The following is a 17,941-nucleotide window of genomic DNA, read 5'->3' as shown; positions in this document are numbered from 1 at the left end:
TGATTCAGCTTTATTTCAGCCACTCAACAAAACAACATTATATTATATTTAATATATATTAAATATGTGCCAACTGATTCAGTACGTTTCATGTAGAAATATGTGTGGCAACTTTTTGTTGCAGCAATGATCTCAAAACACAAGGGGGGGGCTAAGATGAATGTCTGCTGTGAGGACAGGGGGTGTGCGTGTGCTCAAGTCAGGTGACACGTCATTTACGCAACATTTGGTCGATTTAAAAGTTACAGTGAGATAAAATCATGTTATGGATTGCACTCAGTATATTGTGCCGACATGGTGAGATTGTGTCTGTCGAGCCGAGGAGAGCGTCGCAGTGCCAAAAGCTGTAAAATGAACTATCAGGCTGGAGTGTGCTGCCACAGCACAGAGCAGTCACAGAGTCCTGCAGGCAGAAGAGGAGTGATCGTGTTAGCCACCTTACAAAACAAAAAGACATGAAGTGAAAAGCAGAGCGCAGAGTGAGGCAGAAGAAGACAGACTGGGCCAAGTCCTGCATGTGCGAGAGCGAGCGAGACCCGGGACAACGTCATCCGCCTCGCCTGGACTAGTCCGCCGGCCGGAGGAGGGACAGTGGCTGCACTGTGCAGCCGAAGACTCACTTTGATCGCGCAGGAAACGAGCGACGCAACCGGTCCACCGTCCGTGCAAACTGCGCCAGGCAGCGTATTGCAAGCTGGAGGACACCGAGGAAAGTCACAGTAGGAGCGGCGCTTAGTGAGAGGTGATGTCGGGGGGACATGGCTTCTTCTCCGGTCACCCCAGCATCGCTTGAAGGAGAAACACCTTCACCCACCGGGAACGAGGAGCCCGCGACCACCCGACAGGTACGACACGCCTCCGAGACCCTCTGCGTGCCCGGTAACGTTGTAACGTTTTACCGAAGTTCATTCGCAAACACACCAGTTTAAGATGGACCCGAGAATCAGCACACGGGAGCACTGGTGTCTGACTCAGCAGAAACGGCGCGACGTGCGTGTAATGCTTCGTATTTGATAACGATGGAATAATTCTTTAAAATAAGCACACAGATAAACACTGGTGGGTGGAAAAGCTCGTGTTTTGGTGAAATGAGTCCCGCCTAGTCCGGTCTACACCTCATTCAGCAAACATCTGAGTCACCCTGAGACGCCAGTGCGCGTCCTTGTGATGCAAAAAGCCGTAAGTGACACGCTGTTTACACGCAGGAGCAGTTTAACACATGCAGGTTGTGCCAGTAGGCGTTTCCTTCAATGTGACACCAAACGTGTAAATCAGTGCTGGGAGCGGATGTTGGACCTGATCAGTCTTAATCTGACAAACTGTAGTTCCTGCTCTGTTTCTAATTCAGCCCCATGACAGACAACCAGCATGTTCTCCTGTCACGTGTTATTGACACGCACATATTTAGTCCGTGTGTGGGATGTTAAAGGTGAGTTTGTTCAGGGCACGATCAGACTGAGGCCATTTCAACAGGTGCAAGGAAGTGTTAGTGTGGTTACTACGGCAGCACTGATGCCCTGATGAGTGCACATGGCTGGAATGAAAAGTCAATGCTATGTATAGCATGAACTACTTGTTGTCTAAGGCGGTGCAGAGAGTGAGCAGGAAATATCTGAGGTTGGATATTTCAGTACATACAGAGCTGTGCAGAGACATTAGGATCTTAAACTATTGTCTGTATCTGGCAAAGCGAGAATCTGAGCCTTGTGTACAAACTGTCTGGTGTTTGTTCTGGCAGGAATATGAAACTACTGTGCACAGCATGCTTATTAAGATGGCCCAGGACCAGGTCATCTTGCAGGATGGTAGTGTTACATCGAGAAGGTTCCTCTTTAATTGTTGGATTTCTGTGTGAGTTTTCTCCCTGTGCCTCTGTGGCCTCTCCCCACAGTATCTGTGTTTGTGTTTAAAGTGTTTAAAGTACAGCACTAGATGATCGTATGGGTGAATGTGACTTGTTGTAAAGCACTTTGAGTTGTTGTCTATATAAAGTCTAAATGGAAATCCACTTATGTGCAGAGGACCAGAAGATCCAGCGCATCGAAATAAAAAGTTCTTTGCTTAAACAATGAATTGTGCGATAAAATATTAATTTACAAATTCATTTTTAAGTTATTTTATTTATTCAATACAAAAGTAATTTATTATCTAGTAATTTAATTTAAAATAAAATTCTGTTGGTTTTTGTTTTTTGCCCTTCTCCCCCGTCCCTCTTCTCAGCTGTTTCTCTTTCTTTCTCCCCTTCTTTCCCCCAGTCAAGTCTGTCCCATATTCAGTAAGTGAAAATAAAATAAACAATAAAAGGTGAATCAAATGGACCATTATGGCAAGGCTGGGATGGTCAGTTTGGTAAAGTAAATCCGTTGGGCATCTTTCTTTGCCTTTAGACAACAATTCTGATGCAAAAGAGCCAAACGGGACAGGCAAAAAAAATAAATAAAATAAAATAAATATTTATAAATCAGTATTTGAAAATAAATAATTATTCCATTAATAAATACTTCAAATCAGAAAAAAAAGAAATAAAATCTCAATAAAAACCTCACATCAAAAATCCTTTTTCTGTGTCGTCTCATGTCCAACATCTGTGTAGGCAGAGTGTAAACACAGAGGCTGAATGGCCTTTGGTATAGGTGCAAAGCTAAGACTGTCTAACCAATGACAGAGCTCCTTACCTCGCACCGGCTAATTTGCATTGCTCCGGGATTTTGGAAATTTATCCATTTATTCATTATGATGTGGTTCAGCATCATAATGCTGAACCACAGAAACACACACATATATATACATATATATGTGTGTGTGTGTGTGTGTGTGTGTGTGTGTGTGTGTTTCTGTGGTTCAGCATTATGATGCTGAACCACAGAAACACACACACACACACACATATATATAAAAAAAACACCCAGCACGCCCCTGCGGGCGGTTTATCCTTCAAGCTCGGGTCCTCTACCAGAGGCCTGGGAGCTTGAGGGTCCTGCGCAGTATCTTAGCTGTTCCCAGGACTGCGCTCTTCTGGACAGAGCTCTCCGATGTTGTTCCCGGGATCTGCTGGAGCCACTCGCCTAGCTTGGGAGTCACCGCACCTAGTGCTCCGATTACCACGGGGACCACCGTTACCTTCACCCTCCACATCCTCTTCATCTATATATATATATATATATATATATATATATATATATATATATATATTAGGGGTGCAATGATACTCGTAACGATATTGAACCGTTCGATACAGTGCTTTCGGTTCGGTACGCATGTGTATCGAACAATACAACATTTTTAATTTATTTTATCAACTTTCCTTCTGCAGATGCTGTGTTGAGCGCTCAGTGGATCTGTGTTCGACTACTCCGCCTAGGCTGCACTGTCGAGCACAGATCCACTGAGCGCAGCGCAAGCTAGCAGACAGAAGCTAAGCTCGTTGCAACATGGCAAACTGAACCTCCCCCACTAGTGATGGCCAAATGAAGCTTTCCGAAGCACTGAAGCTTGTATTGAAAAACGGTTCATTACTCGAAGCTTTTCAACACAGTCCTCTCCGGTGACATCTGGTGGTGAAAACTTTGAAGAGCAGCTTGAATCTGCAAAATAAAACGGACTGCTCAATCATCGCTGCTCACTCAAGAGTGGAGTTCTCTCTGATATTGGGCCACCGTTCCGTTGCTTTGAACGTGTAATTGGTTTTGTTTTCTCGATTGGGGGGCTGAAAAAAATGTAATGCGTATCTGCGTAATACATTTTGATCAATAAACTTTCCCTATTTAAACATGCACTATGGTGTGGCCTTTCTTTGCTCATAACTCCTTGATGTTGGTAAATACAATAAGTGAGCAATATATATAATATACATATGAGAATGCACAGCACATTATGCAGTATGCCCCTGCTCTGGAGTCCTGCCTCCATCTACTTGTCGTTTAATCACTGGACAGCTGGACAGGTTCATACAAAATATTAGATTAGGCCAATTGTCCTATACATATTTTTGACCTAGGGGTGGGATTGATTGTGAACTGGAAAGGGAAAATGCTTAGGAAGCTGAGTACGGCTGCATCGTCACTGATTTGTAGAATCATTTTGATTCGATACAGGATCCGATTCAATTTGATTGGAATCTGGAAAGTTTTGCCTCAGTCAGAAATATTACAATTCTGATCATTTAACAGTATATATCCATAATTTCGTATCTATTAAAAGAAAGCTGACACACGTGAGACTTAATTAGAGATGTAAACAGAGAGTTATGAAACCTGCAGCTGCAGAAGCCAACGAAAAAAAAAGAGGCAAACACAGCGCGGACCCGCCGACACATCAAAATCTGACTCTGACGCGTCGGGTCCGCGCTCTGTGTTCACGTTTGTATGCAGAATCCGTAAACCTGTTCCCAGTTACTGTTTTAGCTGTATGGTGTTTGACGACATGTTGTGAGGTTTAACCTGAGATGCTGGCGTTTCAGGCATAATAACGTTAATTTACAAATCGACACGGGATTTTAATGAATCAATATCACTTTATTCAATTTAGCATGGATTGTAATCAGAAAGGCGATAATCAAAACCCACCCCTAATCAAGAACTTGCAAAGTAAAAACATGCTCTATGTCAGGTAGCCCTTTTGTTATTTACAGTTAAAAAGAGGATTAGTGTTACTGTGCGCTGGCTGAGTCTGTTTCTTTTCTTAGAAATAGTTTCTCCTGCCCTGAAGAAAATCCACTTGCATGGAACAGAAGAGGCTGTGGAGTGCAGGAACTACACTGCAAGCTGGTAGATATGCAGGTATTCCTGGGTCCTGCAGACTATCACCTAACAACAATAAACAAAATGATTTTCTAAACTGTAGCAATGTAATGTACGTATAGTGTCAAATACATTTTTGTAGTCTTCATTAGCTTTAATTCACATGGAAGTGTTCCTAAAGTCATATGCTGTAATGATATTTACATTATGAAAACATGATTTTGGACATTTCAGGTTTTTCACTTCGGCAGATAAAATAAATTGAGCAAAATCAACTCAAAATATTTCCACACGCCAGAACGTCCTCTCTTCCTCGCTGGCTCCATATCTGTCAGTGGAATGATCACCTCTTCGCTCTCTGTCACCATCAACACACTCCACGAATCCCGTGGATGATTCACTTCCTTATATCCGTTTGAATCAGGTACCAAAGCAGTTACGTGCGTAATGAAGCTTCGGACGTCACTGGTCACGTGACTTTTGCCAAACGAAGCAAGCCTCGACACAGTGCTTCTGAACCAGTGTGTTGTTTTTTTCGACACATGCTCCGGAGCATCAGCTTCAAGCGGGCCATCACTATCCCCCACCCTCATTCAGATCTGGCCTTTGGAACTATTTTGGTCTTCATGTGACGTATGACCCTGAAGGTAAGCGCGTCATGGACTAAAGTAAAACAGTATGTTGGATGTGCCACGCAATGCTCAATTACATGGGTGGGAACTAGTGTGTTAGCGCAGTTAGCTCGTTAACGTGTTGGCCGTCTAGCCCCACGCACGGGGCGATCCGCGGTAGCTCGTTAACGGAGATTTGCCGTGTTGTGGCGTTAAGGTCATTTCAGATTAACGCTGACAGCACTAGTGGGAACACAACGAATATGACTGCACATTTACTCCGACATCATCCTAGTGCAAAGACAAGTGGAAGCAGACAAAACAACAAGCACCATGCTACAAACTTTACCCGAGTCATTTAGACAGCTGTTAGCACAGGATTCTCCTTATGGGGACCTGATATGTTTAATATGCTGCTGAGAATATAGCCCAGAAGAAGCGTATAGTATAGCTTTTATTTTGAAAGAGACATTTCTCTGTAATAAACTCTCTTTTCCAAAGATGAGGGATTCCTCCATCAGATAGATTTATTTATTATTATTTTGTTGTTTCAGCAACATTAAATTTAAAAACTGTACGTTTGAGTTAAAATATATATTTATAATTTTAATAAATGACAAATTAAAAAGGCATGAACATTTTTTTTGTATCGAAAAAATATCGAACCGTGACACCAAAGTATCGAACTGAACCGAACCGAACCGTGAATTTTGTTTGTCGTTGCACCCCTAATATATGTGTGTGTGTGTATTTATACATCAATCCATTTTCTTGCTTATGGAGTTCAGGGCCTGGGACCTACTCCATGTCAGCTTTCAGTGTTTATGAACATGAACATTATGAACTCATGACTCCCTTGGGAAGCCTATGGTTTTTCATAGGCAGGGGATATTTGTTTTATCACAGTTCATTACCAAACAGAGCAGGGTTCTAATTGATTTGTGGCTTTTAGGATATTATGTACAGGTGTGTAAAAGTGGAGTGAATATAATTACAAACAGCAATGCTAGTGGAGTGATGACAGACAGGGCGGTTGGGGGGTGGTGAACAGTTTGCCAACAGTTCTCCCCTGTAGAGAAGGACATCTGCCATTTCTTTTTCCTTTTAGTCAAACAATTCAGGTAGTGATGAAAGAAAATCAGACTGTGGCAGTGCTTGCAGCAGGTAACGGAGTGATAATGCAGAGTTTTACTGCAGTGGACAGTCCCTAGTGTGACCATCGCTGGAACCAACCAGCTGATTTACACCATGGCAGCAGTCACCAGTGAAGTTCTTGGCTGCAACATGAACGATCTCAAGTAGCAATGCTACTGAACTTGCTGGAGAACTTTTAGTTCAGGCCACTTGATGAGTTTCACACAGTACTGCATATTATTTTATTAGGTTGGCACAAATGTAGGATTGTGTTTGTGATATCACGATGTGTCTGTTTCCTTTTCATATTACACTAAAGAGATCATCGCCTACAAGCCTCTGTAAACGAACAGCATGTCTATAAAAGCCCATTCATCATCCGGCCCTCCTGCTCAAACACAACCATGTAGCGCTCATCCCTCCACCCGTCTCATTCAGCATCCACACACATGTTGCAGGGAACGGGAAATAGAGTAGAGCAGCAAAGCTTGATTTTCTTTAGGATTGGTTAAACTAAAAGACGTTGACAAGGAATTTTAAGGGTTTTAGGAAGCATAAAACCGAAATCAGTTGTATTGGATACGAGTATAAATGAGTGCTTAGGCTCATGCAAGAAAAAACATCTTAGACAGGATATGACAAAACGTACTGTGATACAATTCTTCATTACTACAGCTCTTTGAGTGCTTTTGTAAAAAGTCAAATCTGTGTGCTCCATTAAACCCTGTAGAAGTTGTTTCGAATGCTGACAGTGGACAAACAAAGTTGTCATTTAGCTTAAACATTAACAGTAGAAAAGGCCCGATAGGAATCTAACATCCTTGGAATCAAGCTGTGGGAGTGAGTTTTGAAACCTTTCTGTAGGACTGCTTTAAACTTGCCTTCTTGGTGATGTGTTGTCTGATGTCTTGTTTGACTTGAGCAGATTCTTTACGTGCTTTAAGTTTCTAACACATTTGCTTTAACCAGTAATTGAAACTGCTGAGTAGGAAGTACTAAAGTGGGTGTTGAGCATGTTGGGTGTGTTCTTATTACCTGTTTCGATGTTTTCTTTTAATTGAAAGCGTTTCATGAATATGAAATGCTTCTGCGTAATGTTAAACGTTATAAAATATTCTTATGATTTAAACTCTGTATTCATGGCTTATTCTTTCCTGGCCTTTCCTGTAAGCACTTTTATGCTCGGTGGTAAAATATCACAGAACTAGCAGTTTGGCGAGTGTCATACCGCCTGGATTAGTGGCTCAGCTGGTAATTCAGAGATTTATGTAGCTTAGTTTGCTGTGTCATGCTGATTTGGGGAGACTGGACACAGACCTGAGTCATTCTCTTCTGGGTGATCACAGTGGTTACTCTCCTCCCTTCCTCATCTCACCCTGCAAAGAAATCTGCCTTGACCTCTTCCTCTGTGTTAGTTTGCTGTCCTTTCATTAGCTAGCATTAAGTCTCTGTCTCATTCTCCTCTCCTCCATGAATTTATCCCCACTGATCCCATTACATGCTTGTCCTGCAGACACACCAGCAGATGACAAACCATCCATTATCTTGGACGGAGGTACACGTAGCGATGAATTAGGCAGCAATAAAGCTTTTATTCAGCTGCAGTTATTTGTCTTTCACAGAGATACGTTGGGTTGAACACTGTTGCACTGCTGTAATAGAAACATGTACACACTAGTGATGGGTCGGTCGCGAACGAAATGGCTCTTAGAGCCGGATCTCTGACATGAACGACGCGAGTCGGCTCCTTATCCCGAGCCGTGGGGTTTTTTTTTTCTCTTTCTCTCACCCTCTCTCTCTCTCTCTCGCACTTTTTCCCGCTTCACTCTGCACGCGAGCCTTGTGCTTTACGCTGGGCAGAGGGGGGAGGGGCGGTAGTTACACTCAGTAGCACAGGAACAGAGCGGGAGAGAGAGAGAGAAAGAGCAGGGACAACAACGTCACATTAGAAAGGTATAGTAATCATCCACAACTATTTTCAGTTGCAGATGATAAAGGACTCAGAAAGTTTATTCATGCAGGTCCATATGACAGAGAATGTGCATCTTCTTTTTGTTTTCATATTATAATTTATATTTGTGTTGTGGTTTGCAGTGTTTTGTGTTGTTTCACTTTAAATTTGTAAAAGGAAAAAGCTGAAAATTTAAATAGTTAAAAGTTGAAATGTGAATAGTTGATTTTTGTATTATATGATTTATTTATTACATTTTATGTGGAGTGAATAAATAAAAGTATATTTACGGTGGCCCCTAGAGACAAAACACATAAAAACTCCAAAACACGTAAAAACTCCAAAACACGTAAAAACACGTACAAACACGTACAAACACGTACAAACTCCGAAGCACGTAAAAACTCCGAAGCACATAAAAACTCAAAACACGTACAAAAGACAACAGAAGTGCTCCAGGATGCTGGGCGCAGTGTTGAGCTTTTGTTACCTCGTGGCTACACAAGCCAGCAAGTACCAACGACCGGATTTGGTGTGTGGTAGTAACAGGTAAATGAACTTTTTTTTAAATTATTTGACTATATATGAGTGCTTGTGTATAAATACACAAACAATACACATGTGCTTTCAATTGTGTAATTTAGGTGATCTAGTAGCTCTGCTTTGGAAGTTCAGTTCATGCTAGAAATGTGTTTTGGAGTTTGTACGTGTTTTGTCTCTAGGGGCCACCGCATATATTTATATATAAACATATATAAATAAAACCACTTTTTTTTTTTTTACATTAGTAATTCCTTTTGTGCATAATTTTATATTATTGTTAATAATAATGTAAATTATAGCAACAAAACAACCTGAAGAGCCGGTTCTCTAACAAGAGCCAGAAATCCCATCACTAGTACACACTGACTATAACATCAAATGTGAAGTCGTGCAGGCCGTGGTCATTTTTTAACATGTCTCTTCCAGATTGGACATGACCTCACATTTATCAAACATACTTTATAAAATCAAACAGTTAGAAATGACATTCATTACTTCATTATGTAACATGTGATCTAAACAGCCCTCACAGCACATTTGTTTCCAAAGCAAAGTAAATTGAAATAATTGTGCCAATAAATTAGATTTGAAAGCTCTTATTCTAATTTTCTGTTTTGATGATATTTGGGATATGCTGTTTATGTAGAACAGCTAAAACTAGTTCTTTATATTCCCATATAAATGATAAACACACATTATTTACAAAACACTGCCCGGTGGACGCCAAAGGACGGCCTGTTTTGATTACGCTGGGATCTTTTTGGACTGCACATTTTTGGTCATAAGTCATAAGAAAGGAATGTCCCACACGTTCCTGCTGTTACACCATATTTGGACTGGGACACCTTTGCTAACCTCTGTTGCTCAATGACACACTGATTTGAATCTGAAGGCGCTGGCGACATATTTGCAGCAGTGTGGGTTCACAGAGGCTGTTTAGACTCTGAGCATGTGACACACCAGTAGCGTGCCACGCTGGGCCTCTCGGGGTGGCGTACAGTGTCACTGTGTGTGTCTATTTAAGTGTTTGTCGTGTAAATGAGGACAACCAAGATATGTGAAGTATAGAGTGGTGTACCACATTGACAGGTTAATGTCAGTGTGAGTGTGTAGCAGTTTGTGTGGCCAGAGAAGGTCAGCAGCCTCCAGAGGACAAAGCGCTTGTGTTCTTCCACAATCGCCCGTTTGATCAGACAGATCATTTGGCATCTGTCAGGCTAAAAACAACAACGCAACATAAAACCAAGCATACGCTCTGCAGTCCTGCAGCTAACTCCTGACAGTCTGTCTGCTGTAGGCTGAAGAAATCAGGGGCTCATTCATCTGCACCTGTCAGCGTCTTTATGCTAACAATAGATCAAACAGTATGTGTCCACAGGATGTGTAATGTTGAAGGTTACCGTACATCCTTATCTCCAGCACTGAGAATCAGTTATCACTGATCGCTGTCTCTGCTTTGTTTTGACATGTTTCATATTTATATATTTCATATTTATAAGGTAAATACCCTACAACATTACAGAGAAGAAGAAGTAACCCCAGGCTCGGTGAGGGGCAGCCATCTGCCGTCACCAGCTGGAGGTGATGAGTGGAAGACTCGATAGGCCACTCTTATTTTCATCCACTGCTTCGTTACCTCGACACGATGTTTTGGATCATCATCATGCTTGAACATCCATCTTCATGGGACGAAGGTTCCTCGTCACAGTACGATACGCGGTCCTGTCTATTGGCCCCTCCATGCAGGGAGGTCATCTTGTGCTCTTAGCAGAAAAATGACCCATGTTTCCACCGCTTTACTGTGGGGGTGGTGTTCTTTGGTTTTTAGTGATTGTAAAGAAGTTTTCACAGACAAACCATCACAAAAAACCCATTAAGTGCCAACATAACATAAACCTGTAGTTTTAAAAATAAATAACTACGAATTTTCAAAAACTTCTCAACAGAAAATCTGTTTAAACAAAAAGGTTTTGAACTGCTTTTTAAAAGAATTGACAGAGTCAGCTGTACACTGGTGCAGAGCCTTGGTGGTTTCTCTAATCCAGCACAGAGGCCAGTACATTAATCTAAATGCAGTGACACAAACGCATTGATAATTTCTTCCAGTTCAGCAGAGGAGACCATGTTTCACAATTTAGAAATGTTAGGGGTGAGATAAAGATTTTACACAGTTGAAACTCAGAGAAGACTCAAACATTACACCAAGACTTTGAATGCTGAACTTAGCATGTGAACAAAAATAGAATAGAATAGAATGCGTTTTATTGTCACTACACACATGCACAATAAGCTTCAGAGCATCTCCTATTCAGTGCAGACGTGGGAAAGAAAGAGGGGTGAGTTGCACAGTTCTGCAGCACTATCTACAAATATAGAAACAAAACATAGTGCTATATATTACAGTGTGGGTTACTGCACCTAAATTAAGTGTTGCACAGTGGTGATGATAGTTGTGTAGTCTGTGTGTAGAGGTCCTAGATTGGGGGGTGGAACTGTGTTTATCATGTGTGAGTTTAGGCTGGTTATGGGTCTGTGGGTCTCCTTGCTGATGCACCTGTAGCGCCTCCCTGAGGGAAGCAGGCTGAACATGTTGAAACCAGAGTGGGAGCTGTCCTTGATGATGTTTGCTGCTCTGCTGAGGCAGCGGGAGGAATAAATGTCCTTCAGGGAGGGGAGGGGGCAGCCGATGATCTTCTGTGCTGTCTTGACCACACTCTGAAGCCTCACTCTATCCGCCTTGGTGCAGCTGCCGTACCATACTGTGATGCAGTAGGTTAGCAGGCTCTCAATGGACGAGCGGTAGAAGGTCAGCAGCAGGTTGGAGTTCAGCTTGTACTTCCTGAAGACTCTCAGGAAGTGCAGCCGCTGTTGGGCCTTCTTGACGACCGCTGAGATGTTGTCTGTCCAGGAGGTGTCAGCAGAGATGAGGACACCAAGGAACCGGGAGGTGTGGACCCTCTCCACACGCTCCCCGTTGATGTAGAGGGGGGCCAAGTCAGTGCCTCCTGACATTGACAATGACCTCCCAGTCCCAGGCTGTTTTCTGAAAACCATGCTGCCAGCTTCAGGACTCTGTATGCTGAATCTTTCATCCGGGCTGGACTTCTTATTCTTGACTGAACTTGGCTTTGCCCTGGTGAGTTCTTTTCTTTCTCAGAACCAACCCGATTCACCTTTCTGAGCTCACCCCGGTCCACTGACAGAGGTGGAGGGCCAGCTTCAGTTTTTAAAAACAAATTTCGATGTCGGCCGCTGTCATCATGTACCCCAGCTTCGAGGTGCAGTTATTGGAACTGAACTGAACCTCATTTCTTTGCGCTGTGGTGTATCGCCCCCCGAAATTTGTTACGGATTTTATTTCTGAATTTGCTGACTTACTGGGGAGTGTCGTCTTACGCTATGATCGTATTTTAATTCTTTGTGATTTTAACTTCCACGTTTGTTGCGAGGACGGCTCACTAGTCAAAGACTTCCTTGCTCTTATGAATTCGTTTAATCTCACCCAGTTCGTAAGTGATCCAACTCACACAAAAGGTCACACACTCGACTTGGTACTGTCCCGTGGTTTAGATATCTGCATCACGGACATTAAGGACTTCGGGATTTCGGACCATTTTCCGGTTTTGTTTAATACTGTTATTAACAATGTTGATTTGTATAGTGATGGTTCTCTACGGCAAACGCGCTCGATGAGCTCTCAGTCACTTGCTCATTTCACTGCTGCTTTTCTTGATTCTCCTCTTTCTGATGTTAATGGTATTGCAGATTTATCAGCGGAGGAACTTGCCAACCTTCTTAATACTACATGCGCCGACATTCTTAATTCGGTGGCACCTCTGAGGACAAAAAGTGCCAAATTGTTACGCCAACCCTGGCGTAATGACCCTACCGGCGCCTGTAGGCGTGGATGTCGGCGCGCTGAGCGAAAATGGAAAAAAGATAAACTCCATGTCTCTCTGGACATGCTTCGTAAATGTCTATCTAGGTATCAAAAGTCTGTTAAAGCTGCTAAATCTGCCTCCTTCTCTGGTATTATTTGGTCTAACTGCCATAATCCCCGAGCCCTTTTTAGTATTTGTAATTCCTCGATAAACCCTTGCCCCTTTACTTGTAGGGATGCCTCTCCTGTACTTCGTGATAATTTTTTTAAATATTTCACTGACAAAATTTAAGTTCTGAGGGCGTCTCTCTCATCTTGAGTCGTTGTTAGTTTCTGACCCTGTTCCAGTCCCTGAATTCTTGACTGTCCTTCAACAGTTCAATCCACTGTCTTATTCTCATTTAACAGCTATAAGTGATCATCTCTAACTCCCCCCGTGATATCGTTCCCTCTCGTTTTCTTAAGGAAGCTTTGCACACTATCGGTCCCTGTATCCAACTTTTACTAAATGTATCCCTGTCATCAGGTTGTGCACCGTCAGTATTTAAGCGCGCTGTCGTGCAACCCATTATAAAGAAAAAGGATCTTGACCCTAGTGCTCTAACTACAGACCGATCTCCAAACTCCCTCTTATATCCAAAATTCTGGAAAACGTGGTTCTAAAACAACTTCAGTCCTTCCTTGATACTAACGGTATCAGTGAAAGTCAGTCTGGCTTTAAACCTCGCCATCGCACTGAGACAGCGTTAGTTAGGCTTTTTAATGATCTTCTTCTACCTGTGGGCCATTGTTTTAGTTTTACTAGATCTGACTGCTGCCTTTGACACAGTCGACCACAAGATTCTCATCTCTAGAACATGTCGTTGGTCTTAAAGTTATAGCTTTATCTTGGTTCATCTGTCAAAGAGGTCGTTTTCCGTAGCCATGGGGCAACACTCCTCGGCCTCTGCCCCATTGTGGTGTGCCTCAAGGATCTGTGCTCGGCCCAGTTCTCTTTTTCCTTGTACATGCTGCCTTTGGGAGTAATACTTAAAAAATATAACATTTCCTTTCACTGCTACGCCGACGACATACAAATTTATTTCCCTTTGACATCAGATGTCTCTACGTCTCTGGAACCCCTATTTGACTGTCTAAATGAGGTCCAAACGTGGTCACGTCTCTCACACTGAACGAGGATAAGACAAAAGTTATAGTTTTTGATAGTCACACCCCGCTGGAACAACTTACTGATGCCTTAGGGTCCCTTGGTAGCCATCTCTCACTCACTGTTAGAAACCTTGGTGTTTTCCTGGACAGCTCAAGAAATCGACCTCCTCTGTGGTAAAAAACAGTTTCTACCAGCTGCGTCAGATATCTAAAGCAAAGCCATACCTCCCTTTGAAGGACCTTAAAAAACTCATTCATGGTCTTATCACTTCCAGATTAGACTACTGTAATTCTCTCTACTCGGGCCTCCCACTTTCCTCTATTCACCGGCTCCAGTTAGTTTGAAATGCAGCTGCGCGTCTCTTAACTGGAACTAGAAATTATGCCCACATCACACCAGTTTTAGCCAACCTACGTTGGCTCCCTGTTGAATATCGTGCCAATTTCAAAATTCTTTTGCTTACCTTTAAAATTTTGAACAATTTAGCTCCCAGCTATCTATGCGAACGCCTCCATTTGTGCATCCCTAATAAGGCACTTAGATCTTCCAATCAAACGCTCCTGACGCAACCGAGGTCTCGTCTGAAGTCCAGAGGGGATCGGGCCTTTGCTGTCGTAGCTCCCAGACTCTAGAGTACCCTCCCTCTTTATATTCGTTCCTCCGAGTCCATCCAGTCTTTTAAATTGCATCTTAAAACTTAGTCTGGCTTTTGATCCAAACTACTATGTTATTTCTATTTTATTTATTTATTTATTTTGATAACACTTCTGAAGCGTCAGAGCTGTCCTTGCCTGTGATAGAGCTGACCTGCCATAGGACACTGGGACGAGTGTAAATCCAGGCTGAATTCCTTGTGTTGGACAGTATTTGTGTGCAGCAGCAGAGCGCACAAATCAAACTGTATGTTTTGGTAAGCCTGGCCTTCTTGTACTGGATGTCAGTGAGCCAGTAGCTGGTGAGTTTATCACATTAACATCTTTACTAGCAATTTCACTAGCTGGGACCACATCCTCAGTTACGATGAGCGATGATGGATGAGGGACCGTGTACTGGTGCTGCAGTGTGGGGAAGGCCTCAAAGAGGACCGGCAGCAGCTCCTGGGCTCCAGGTGGGCATGAAAATGAGAACAGAGGGTATTGGTGAAGGGGGCATATATAAACTGAGGCGGCATGAATGAGGTGTGGTCCCACTCCTGAAATTCAGATAATATCTCCACTTAGAATAAACTGGGTCAAAGAAAAAGTGCCTCTGATTGGGCTGCTTTCTACAGTTGGCTGTGAGTCCATTGCAGGGCATCAAACATGGATAAGGGGTTGTTTCAACAGTAATTCTATGATGAAAAATTAATGAGGCATTTATCAGGATCTATATTTAATTTAATATCTATTTAACATATTTAATCAATATAAAGCTCAGTGTCTATTTCTTAGCTTGTAAAGTTGTGAAATTCATGGCAGATTCACTTCTTGGCTGTTTTGCGTTTTATTAGATAGTTGATAATAAAGAGTGTCTTTGCCTGTGGCTTTGTTAAGACTGCAGGTTTTTGTCCGCCTGACCTTTGGTGACCTTGGCGAGCTCAGGATGAACAGGCTGTCTGCTCTGTTTGGGTGTGATGCTGCCTGCAGAGACAGTCTACTCTCATGCAGACACAACATCTTTACTGATATAACGTGGTCATGGACTCTTCTCTGTTCTTCCTTATTAAATAATAGTAAAATGACTCTGCAGTTTTGATTCAAAATGCACCAGGTCTGCTCAGTCTGAATCACACCGTTAGAGCCAGACCAAATGATTGGAGCACCAATGTTAGCACTCAAAGAGTCTAAGCTGTACCACTACCAGCTTTGGCCAGTGCAGGAGTGAACATGTAGATCCATGTTCTACTGAGCAGAGGCAACATGCAGTAAATGAATTAGTGGTCTCCACATGTTTGCACCCAAGGTTTCCCTGCTTTTGTGAGCTGAGCTGTTTTAATATTTTCCATGTATTAGATGATACTGTCCAATGCTTCCAGGGCTGTGAAGATGGAAAAAATGATGTTGCAGTCGTTGCTGAAGTGTTGGTACCATTTGAAGGAAGTCATTAAAGCGCCAGAGCGAGCAGACAAGGCAAGCACTCAAAGAATGTGGAAGGCAGTCGGGGAAAGTTGCCATGGACGGACTTGATTCCTCCCAGCCCCAAACAGCTTTTATACTGTGGACAAAAATACATGAAAATGTGTGTGTGTACCTGTTTAGATGTCTCTGTGGGGACCAAGAATTGGAATGTTACTATACTTGTGGGGACCAACAGTCATTTATGAGGACAAAAGTGCCTCACGGGTTTGAGACTCACAATGTGGTTCTAGTGTCAGGGTTACAGTTAGGTTATGGTTAGGTTTAGGTTGAGCGTTAACCATCCATTATTGATGGTTACAGTGAGCGGCTAGGATCATGTCAACTAGGTGTCCTCACTAAGATATCAAAACTAGAATGTGTGTGTGTGTGTGTTAGTGAAAGGAACTGTAACTGGTCCCAGTAGCAGCAGGATACAAACGCCATAATGACACAGCTGCCTCTCGTCTGCCTTCCTCCCCTGAGTGAAATAAGACATTTGGGACCTTTGAATAGTTTTTTGAAAATATTTTTTTGTTTAAAGAAAGGAAAGAGAAGTTTAATCCTTTAACTATTTAACTGTTAGGTGTCAATCCCTGGGAGGGTTTCCCCCTTTTATTTGGCGTGGAGTCAGAATTATGGCTTCTCCACACTGTGGAAGTAGCTCTTTGACACAGTCGAGCAGTCATTGGTCATAACAGGATCATTTAAGACTGGATGATGAATAAGACTGTTGAAGTGCATGAGAAGGATCTCATATAAAACAGTCTGTGTCTGCTCCTCAATTCAATTTAATTCAGAAGACCCCTATGAGTGCAAGATCAAGGAAACAGTTCACCCTGCCTGGGATAGTGTTACCAGGGCCCTGCCCTGGAGCCAGGCCCGGGGAGGGTGCCAGAAGCTGTACATCTGGTGGCCGGGCACTGGTCCATGGGGCCTGGCTGAGCGCAACCCGAAAAAGGGACATGGGCCCATTCTTATGCAGGCCCACCACCTGCAGTGGGCGCCATAGGGGTCGCATGCAATGTGTGCCACGTGGCAGCCAGGATCAGAGGCCATGGCGGACGGATCCCCGGCTACCAAGACCAAGACTAGACTTAGTGTCTCATAGTCATTGAAGAACTCTGACTTGCTTCCTGTTCTAGTTGTTCTCTGGAAAAAAATCTGCAGGTCAAACAGGTGCACATACAAAGAGCACATTATTGATTAAAGCCTGGAAAACAACTGAGGCATTTGTCAGCCCGGCACGCTTGAAATGTCCAAGTGTTGAAAACAGTTTTCCATTCGTCACCTCCCCAATGTCCACCAGATGGAACGTGTTTCTAAGATCAAGCTTAGTGAAGATTATTGCTCTATGTAGTGGCTAAAAGCTCCAGCTGAAGCTGTTCTACAGTGGCTGGATGCAAAGCCCAATCACCATATAACACAACGCCTCGCAGATTCATTCCCCATTCTGACTCTGGGATGTGTTGCACTCAGAGAGAGGAAATGTTTGCTGCTATTAGCGTGAATGCATCCCTCCCCGATGGCTAATATAAGCCCCCATGGTGGTATTGTCAATCCTCACAAGAACAGTAGGAAGCGCCTGAAGAAACCACCCAGCGCTGAAACCCTCTTAAACAGCCAAGCCAGACCACCAGGATGGCTGAGCCATCATACCCAGTAGCCGAAGGTATAATCTAAAGGGGACTGTTTTGTGCAGGCGAAAAAGAGTCAGGAATGCTGTGAGCAGGGCTGTGGAAGCTCTGCCATAGCCACCACCAAACAACAGAGTTATTTTTACACATCGTCCAGCATCTGGCCAATCCACCACCTTTCATTGCTCATGCCGTTACAAAAT

The 17,941-nt window shown here is 43.1% G+C and overlaps 1 protein-coding gene across 1 annotated transcript in view; it reads left to right on the top strand.

The window, feature by feature from the left end:
- The first annotated feature begins 218 nt into the window (after positions 1–218).
- The window catches only part of LOC146679745 (uncharacterized), a 37,504-nt gene continuing 19,781 nt past the window's right edge, over positions 219–17,941 (top strand). Inside the window, exon 1 of the mRNA XM_085450161.1 lies at positions 219–845. Coding sequence (XP_085306287.1) covers positions 759–845 — 87 coding nt within the window. The 5' untranslated portion in view covers positions 219–758. The remainder of the gene's footprint in view (positions 846–17,941) is intronic.

The sequence above is a fragment of the Copadichromis virginalis genome, unplaced genomic scaffold (genome assembly GCF_057382275.1).
Source record: "Copadichromis virginalis isolate Kocher_CV1m ecotype Utaka unplaced genomic scaffold, C_Virginalis_male_GT1.1 unmapped_scaffold_1, whole genome shotgun sequence".
NCBI lineage: Eukaryota > Metazoa > Chordata > Actinopteri > Cichliformes > Cichlidae > Copadichromis > Copadichromis virginalis.
This window is presented reverse-complemented; position numbering and strand designations above follow the sequence as displayed.